Source organism: Rutilus rutilus, assembly GCF_951802725.1.
Source record: "Rutilus rutilus genome assembly, chromosome: 22".
Taxonomy (NCBI): domain Eukaryota; kingdom Metazoa; phylum Chordata; class Actinopteri; order Cypriniformes; family Leuciscidae; genus Rutilus; species Rutilus rutilus.
This window is the reverse complement of record NC_140227.1, coordinates 12,746,870-12,755,961: the sequence shown is the minus strand read 5'-3', so window position 1 is coordinate 12,755,961 and position 9,092 is coordinate 12,746,870. Positions and strand designations below refer to the sequence as shown.

At 36.2% G+C, this 9,092-nt stretch overlaps 1 protein-coding gene and 1 long non-coding RNA gene across 4 annotated transcripts in view; both read left to right on the top strand.

The window, feature by feature from the left end:
• Positions 1-905: 905 nt before the first annotated feature.
• Positions 906-1,712, top strand: LOC311281600. The gene is made up of 3 exons (XR_014625828.1): positions 906-1,034; positions 1,118-1,348; positions 1,466-1,712. It is a non-coding gene; the product is annotated as an uncharacterized lncRNA (long non-coding RNA).
• A 5,815-nt stretch (positions 1,713-7,527) lies between these two features.
• palm1a (paralemmin 1a) overlaps positions 7,528-9,092 on the top strand; it is a 58,457-nt gene continuing 56,892 nt past the window's right edge. For all 3 annotated transcript variants that reach the window (XM_084394507.1, XM_084394505.1, XM_084394506.1), the window contains exon 1: positions 7,528-7,848. In XM_084394507.1, coding sequence (XP_084250633.1) covers positions 7,844-7,848 — 5 coding nt within the window. In that variant the 5' untranslated portion in view covers positions 7,528-7,843. The remainder of the gene's footprint in view (positions 7,849-9,092) is intronic.

The following is a 9,092-nucleotide window of genomic DNA, read 5'->3' as shown; positions in this document are numbered from 1 at the left end:
TTTCACTGCTACATTCCAAACAAGATGTAGTCTGCTAAACGAATAAGGGCCAGATTTGCTAACAGCTTGCGCCAGCGCAAATCCACTTTTGGCATCAGAATTTACTAAAGACACGCAGTTAGAATTAGCACTTATTGTATTTGCTGGAGTTTCCCTTTCAGACACAATAATGTATGGGAGGAGAGTATTTAAATGAATTATGCTAGGTGATTTACTAAGGTTTGCGCTAGTCAATTTACTGGTATTTGTGCCATTATTTACCAGGCTGGGAAGCGGGTCCACATGCAGGTTAGATTTATTAAAGTGCAAACACAAAGTAACTGGTGAAACCAAATGAAACCACCGAAACACACTTAACCAGGGAATGTCCATTCAAGAACTGACAGAGAACAAGTGAAACAAAGGGCTACATATACACAGCCAGACAAGCTTAACGAGATAACAAGGGGGCATGGCTAATAAGAAACACCTGGGGAGACTAATCAACATTAAACGTAACAAGGAACTGCAAAACATGGAGCAAGACAGGAAATAACATAAAAGTCCAGGAACACATAAGACAGGGGAACACAGGTTGTAATCATAACAATAATATTGCACAGCGTGTTTTTAGTAAATCCTGACAGTATTTTTTTTTGGCACAATCTGTTACTAAATGTTCTGTAAATGAAATTCTAACAATTGACAGTTTAATTTTAAATACCTGTCACTGTTATGTTCTATTAGTTTCTGATTCCATGGTCTTTCAGTTTGTTTTCATTTGTCACATGTCTTCTTTGTTCAGATTCCCGCCACTCGTTTTTCTCTTTGGTTACCATCATTATTAGTTCATATGTGTCAGCTGTGTTTAAGTAATTATCCTCGTTTGTGTTCCTACTTAAGTTGTTCCTTCACCTGCACTCCTTGTCTGGTATTGTCTGTGCATTAGCACGCTGTCTCGCATGCTGGCTGCCTATTTGGATTTATCTATTAAACCTTGTGGTACACTATCTTCATTGGAACTTGAGCGTTACAGTACCAAAGTGGATGCCCAAGTAAATCATTTCTTAGTTGATTCCAAAATGATCATTAGGCAAATACATGCTGCTTATGTAATGTTTTTTTTTTTGTCAAAAAGCTGATGGTTCACCTGGCATCAGTATATGCTTCTTCCACCTAGTCAACTCTGACGCCTACATACGCTCTCCAAACACGAGCAGTGCCCACGCCATCCACTGCAACTATCGTGAAGTCTGCGAAAGAGCTCACCAACAGAGATCTGGTTGTTGCTATGGTGACTGGTTTGAGCAGTGGGGGCCTCCAGTGTGGAGCAATTTATCATTTTAATAAGAACTATGTGTTTCAAGGGGTGGGTCTGGGCTCACAATCACATAGACATTCAATTCATTTCATTACATTGAATGCTTTTGAAAGATGAGAGGTTGAAATGGATTTTGAGCACTGATAAAGTTTCCTTTATTTTCAGCTGCGAGGTGTACGGCTGGGTTTATTATGTCACATCTGATGTAATCATTTTTCAAAAGACTAAAGGAAAACGAGACAGAAGACTCTATGGAATAATGTTACGTAGAAATGTTATTCAATTTAAAGCTGTCACTTTGCTTCATTACTTTTCAATTCTTCTGTTGATGGATGAGAGATGAGATTGAAATTTTTCTTCTTCTAAAATCTTATCAGATGATTTACAAATGGGTTTTTGATATTTAGACCACAACATATTTCTCATTTCATCAGCCTGTTCTTCATCTGTTGGCAGGAGATAACTTGACCTCATGGATCAAAGTATGCAGGAGTCCAACAATAAAGGAAAATAGATAAAATAATATCTGCTAACTCAACCACCCAAATACACACCAACATACAATAGCTTAATTGTTTCCTCATAATTCATCATATTATGTGTCTAAAATAACTATAGGAAGAATGCAATCAGTCGTCTGCTGTAAAGGAGGCAGCGGGTGATGACTTTTGCTCGTCCCTTCAGTAGGCTATTCAGTTTACTCAACCTGATTAAATTCACGTTGATTAAATTTTCAAGAGCTTTAATGAAGACAGCAGCCCTTTGATCTCCAGATGCTTCGGCTGCTCGTGGTGATAAAGCTTTTATTTTGCAAAGCACTTTTACTGGGCTATCGCACCACCTCAGGTGGCCAAATGTCACACTTTTTGCAGAGCTTTGAGGAGTGGACCACTTCTCAATGCTTATGACTCAAACAGGTATAGTGGACTTTACTGGTTGGTAGAGGTTCTCGACTGGTGAGCCCTCAAAATGGGTCACACCGAAAGTTTGGTAACAGTAAGAGATTAACACTTATATAAAGAAAAGTGTAAAGACTTTTACAATGTTACAACATATTTCTAATTTTGTTAGAAAAATCGAAAAAATTTCTTGAGCACCAAATCAGCATATTAGAATGATTTCTGAAGGATTCATTTTGAACAGATGGTCCCAATTATATATTTTTTTGCAGCACTTTAGAATTTACCTACAATAACCATGAAACTTGTAAATCAAATATCCATTTTAACTTCATTTCACTTCTTTCTTTTTTCTTTGAGGGGACTCTATTTGTCTTGCATACAGCAGGCGTCATTACCTATATGTGTAGAACTGATGAATGTAGACTCATTACTGTGCTCTATATGTAATCATTCACTAAACAGTGTGTTAAAGTTTATATACTATGTGGTGTTTTTAATATACTTTAAGACAAACCATGCACAAATTCACAAGTCAGCACCATTGCTGAGTATTTTCTTCTTAAAACCGCAGTGAACCAAAGACTGTCTCAAAAACACGGATTATGGCAAGCCGTTTTAACTTTTATTTATTTCCAGGATATGAATTCTTGATATCAACAATTCAATGTTCACTAGTTCAAATTATAGTTATTGATATCAGGAATTAGATTTATACTAGTAACAATGGCAATTTTTGATATCAGAAATTACATTTCCACTAGTAACAATGCTAATTCTTGATATCAACAATTACACTTTTACTAGTTAAAATGCTCATTCTAGATATCAAGAATTGAATTTCAACTAGTAAAAACTATAATTCTTGATATCTGTAATTGTATTTTCACTAGTGAAATGTCACCATAGGCTGCCATTCAAAATCAATTGTTGATATCAAGAATTGATTTCTTACTAGTTAAAATTCCAGTTTAACATATCAGAAATACAATTCTTACTAGTAAAAACCTTTATTTTTTATATCAAGAATTCAGTTGTCACTAGTTGAAATGTCTATTCTTGATATCAACAATTGAATTGCTACAAGTAACTATGTTCATTTTTGATATCAATAATTCCATTTTCACTAGTGACAATGTTCATTTCTGATATCATGAATGTGATTGTTACTAATAAGAAAGCCATTTTAGACATCTGAAATTATATTGATATCAGAAATACAAATCTGTACCTTTTTACTAGTAGCAATTCAATTGTTGATATCTAGAATAGACATTTTTACTACCAACCACGTAATTCTTGATATCAGGAATTCACATTTTTACTAGTAACAATGTAATTATTGATATCAAAAATTATATTTCTACTAGTAAGAAATACAAAGCTGATATGCACTGTAAAAAATTTGCTGTAGTTTTGCAGCTGTTTGCCAGTAACTTACTGTAGATTTAAATCGATGTTATTTACTGGCAACAGTTTGTTCAAAGTTAAATGAACATTAAACATTAACAAGTCTTTGTCTTTACAGAATAAAACTATAAAATAACAACCTAATGCAAAGCATTCTGGGAACCAGAAATCTTCATCAACCTTTTTCTGTTTTTTTCCTTCAGATTTTGGTTCCCAGAATGCTTTGCATGAGGCTGTTATTTTAGTTTTATTCTGTAAAGATAAAGACTTGTTAATGTTTAATGTTCATTTAACTTTGAACAAACTGTTGCCAGTAAATAACATCAATTTAAATCTACAGTAAGTTACTGGCAAGTAGCTGCCAATAATACTGTAATTTCTACAGATTTTTTTAACAGTGTGTGTATTCGGAATTTCAACTAGTAAGAAATCAATTCTTGATATCAACAATTGAATTTGAATGGCAGCCTATGGTGACATTTCACTAGTGAAAATACAATTACAGATATCAAGAATTATAGTTTTTACTAGTTGAAATTCAATTCTTGATATCTAGAATGAGCATTTTAATTAGTAAAAATGTAATTGTTGATATCAAGAATTAGCATGGTTACTAGTGGAAATGTAATTTCTGATATCAAAAATTGCCATTGTTACTAGTATAAATCTAATTCCTGATATCAATAACTATAATTTGAACTAGTGAACACTGAATTGTTGATATCAAGAATTCATATCCTGGAAATTAATAAAAGTTAAAACGGCTTGCCATACTCAGTTTGAATTCACTGGTATTTCTGACATCACAAACTACCTTGTTAACCAATCATGTCAACGTGATCGTCAACGATTGGATCTCTAAGCTGGTGTGAGTGAGTGGAGGTGGGGCTAATTTGCATATTCATTGAACTGCATACTAAATGAGGCAAGGGTGTAGAGTTACATTCAAGCTATTTTAAGGCATTAAGACATTTTTTTCAAGGAAAAAAACGTTTAAATATGTCATTTTGGTGATCAAAGATGAGTTTTTAAGGGATCAAATTATTGACGACAGGGGGACTTTAAAGGCACAGTATGTAGTTTTCGACGCTAGAGGTCACTTATTCAAAACAATAGCAAAGGCATAGCTTGATGACACCGTGAATGAGTGAGGAATCACGGGAGTTGTCGTCTTCACCTCCACAGCCGATGGAATACTATCCGATGGGACTTAGGCACAAATCATGTTTATGGTCGAGCTAATGTATTAAAGTTTTATTAACGTTACTGTGTTATGGGACAGCCTGGGACATTTTACATTGATGTTTTAATTATGTTTATATGCTGCAGTAGGCCACTGCTGTTTCTTTCATTTTGTTGTTTATTTTATGATTAACATTGTTTAACGTCCGCCTCCTTCGTCTCTAAACTTGAACAGTGTTACAGTAACGTTTGATCACTTACATTCACTTAATTTTATTTAATTCTATTGAAATAGCTGCAAATGCTGAATTAGCCTACTACTCACTTTATTTGACGAATTAAAATTGTGGTGTAACGCAGCTCTGTTTTACGTGGTTTACTTGGTGCTGTCTCTGATGCATGGTACAAACATGTACCTTGCGGTAAATCAAGAAAAAATAGTTGAGCTATATAACAATCGATAAAGGTATCCAAAAACTTGCTCACATGTCTAATAAAACACGTAATATATTAAAGCGTTCTTGGTGTTTCTATGGAAGTAAAATCAGAAATCGAAGGTAACACAATATGTGGCGTCATTGACAGGCTACGCGATGACACGGGCTGTTACACTGGTTAAAATTGCTGATTTCTCTGGATTTAAACATTGATGGAAACCTTTGGGGTAATGTACACAAGTCAACTAAATATATAACATTGTTCTAGTGGTTTTTGGATATTTGAATCCAAAAATCTTACATATTGTGCCTTTAAGCATGTCACGTTAAATTTCACTGTGGTCATGTTTCACTGATAGAGAACAAACAATACGGGGGTTTTCTATACATACTGCTCAATTCTTCAAGGTTTGGCAAACCAGCATCATGCTGAAATCACATCCTCCTCCACACAAACACACACGGATGCCGCAGCCATTTTTACCCCCACTCCTCCAGAAATTTACTCAGCAAAATCTGTAAGGCTGATCTTTTGAGGAAAATCCCTTATTCTACATCACAGGAGTGCCACTCAAACTGATTGTTTTGTTATTACAGAATCAGTACACTCAAATGAAAACGATTTGCCTCATGCGTGATCATTTAACCCTGACAATAGAGGCCAAGAAACCACCCAGATGGCATTTCACACCCACCTCCACCACCCCACTGCTTCCCCTGCCACCATTTCTTCCTTTGTGTCTTCCTTCTCTCGGAGAGAGAGAGAGAGAGAGAGAGAGAGAGAGAGAGAGAGAGAGAGAGAGAGAGAGAGAGACCCACGTCGCACTCCGAGAGAGCTGGCAGCGCTCCAATCCCCTGCGACAGCAACATTTCCATTGATCAGAGCAAATGGAGACATGTCAAGTTACCACGGCAACTGGCAGGCCAGTGAGGCAGATCCGTGTGGTTGAAGAAGAGTCTGTGTGAGGAGCATCAGGGTGGAGAAGCGTGGGCTGAAATCCTTCAAAAATGAAGATCCACGGCGTTAAACATGCTCATTAAGTCACTGCTATGTTATATAAATGCTGTTAACATAAGAGATTCAGTGTACCTATACCTATGCTTTCGACTAGAATGTGAATATTTCTGACAGTGTTCACTCTTTTATGAAGGCTTGAAGGTGTGATCTTGTTGTGGAGGTCAGACAGATGAAAGATTATCTGCTTTCTCTGTTAGTGAGGATAGTATCGTGCATATATTTCATTGATTTCTACATCTTCAATGATTTATCACCCATTTCAAAATGAATTCAGATTCCTATGGTCATGGTAATATTTCTATGTATATGTACAGCAAGAGTTTGTCATGTACTCCATCTACAGGCTGCCTGCCAAACACACAACCCAGCTGCAGTGTCAGCTGAAAGATGCACACCACAGATTGTCATATTGTGTCACATATATGGCATATATAATATGAAAATAACATAACAACTCATGTCAAATTCTCCTCTGTGCACACAATAACACACATAAAATAATCACTGCAATTTTAGAAAATCCAAAATAACCATACAAATGATTTGATGATTAAAAAAAAAGATTAAATATATATGTATTTCTATTTAATTGAAGATTGTAGGCTATTCATATATATTGTATATATTAGCCTATATATATAATAGCCTGTATTATTACATATACATATTTAGAAATATTCCCCATATTTGTTTGTGCATTTGGGCAAGGGATAAACTGATTAATAATTATGAGAAGTTCTGTAGATGAACTTACACAACTTGCACAACTTACACAACAAGAAGATAATGATTTCCAATGCCATTTTAACTTTTCAACCCTTTAATTAAGAAAGGGTTGAAAAGTCAATATGGCATGGGGAATCAGTAGGCTATATCTTCTTTTCCAATCATTTTGTAGTAGAAGTGCACATTAGATTATGTTAGTGTAATTTACTTTTTGAATGAACAATGAAAAGGTTAAAGAGGTTACAGGAACATGAATCATGTTTTGTCTATTTAAAAAATCTAGCAGCTGTGTCAAAATAAATTATTGAAATAAATGACAAATTCAGAACAGATATTTAATATAATTCTATAATGAATACATTTTTAAATGCCAAGTTGAGAGTTCAATCAATAGACTAAATAATTAAAAAATATACAAATAGAAGTATTTGCAACGTGATGTCAACTCATATTTACATAGACTCATAGTACCTTCTACGTCCATGAGAGGGCGACAAATCCCAAATTAATTACCACACTGGGCTAAATTTCATTTAAAAATAAAACATCTATAGCATACAAAACTCAGATCTCTGAGAAACCGGACTCTCTCAGAGAGTTCATAAAGAGATATTACCACAGTGATCAGCTTTAGAGCTCATTGACACGGACGTGAAGTGTTTTTTTTTTTTTCCAGTTTCGCGGTGGACTGATCATAAGGCAGAGAGGGGCAGATTCAGGGGAGGGACGCCAGCAGCAGCAGCTCCCGGTCTCACTGCTCACACACAGGGAAGAAGACACAAGGCTGACACTGATGGTGCTGTGCATCTGATAAAAACAAACAAACGGGAGAATAAACCTGAAATTTGAGGGGAAACAGCACTGGGACAATATGCAGTGAGTATAGCAACTATTCTTCATTTAGTGGGCAGGCCAATGTGCCGCTGGCCCTTTTAATGAGTGAACGGAGCCACACCTGCAAAACATCCCAAGCTCTGCTCTTCTTGTTGTTCCTATGGCACAATTAAACGGTATATTTGAAATAAGGCTGCATTTTTAATGTTCCAAATGTTAATGTTTAAAACGATGATGGTTTGGAGCTATATTTTATATTTTTGCTGTGGTGTAATGTGTATCGGTACAGCGGATAACGGTATGACATCCAGGGGTGAGCAGCATCCAGCACACGCGCTCTATATCCCCCGTGCTGACAGAAATAGGTTTCTCCTTCATGCCATTGACACTCAGTGCAGTTGTTTTCATGGCTAATTTAGAAGCAGCATGTCTCTTTTTTAATCTTTGAGGTACTTGCTATTCATCTTACTTGTATGTTTGTTTACAGTATCGCGTAGGCTACTGTATTTAACAGACATGGGGACTTGTGACTTGGTGACTTGGACTCGAGTCGACTCGAGTCGCTATTTTTATGACTTGTGACTTGACTTGACAAAAAATAAAATACTTGAGACTTGACTCGGACTTGGAAGTTCAAGACTCGGGACTTGACTTGACTTGAGACACGATGACTTGAATGACTTGAGTGTTAATCACATAATTTTTTCAGTTTGAATATAAAATATATAAATTATTTAAAAAAAATAAAGTTGATTACCCAGCTGGAGCGCAGGCTGAGAATAGCGTTGTCATGACTGGATCACTACACTATCATCAGTCGCGCCCTCTCGTACCTTGCACACCACGCCCACTTAGATCAGATATCACATCAACATGTCAGCCGGAGGGGTACCGAGGGTCATCGCTTTCGGCCTCGAGAATTATTCACAAGATGGCAAAAGACGAACAGCGCTTTGCAAGACATGCACCATTAACATCGCGGCCAACTCTCACGCATTCACCGTGAGACACACGCGACACTGACTTTTCACACGCTCTCATTCATTTTCTCACGCACAGAAAAATCGTGACACAAGAGCAGGTTACGATATAAAAAAATCTCAGCTCTCAGATTCTGTCATTTTTATTACGAAATTCAAACAATAAATACCGTTTTGGCGCTTGTAAATGTGACGCAGATCCCTAGCGCGGCACGTGAACCGATCATCTCTAGCTAGTAAATAAACACGAATGAACAATGTTGAAAGATACAGTAGCCTACAGCTGAACTTACCGAAATGTATATT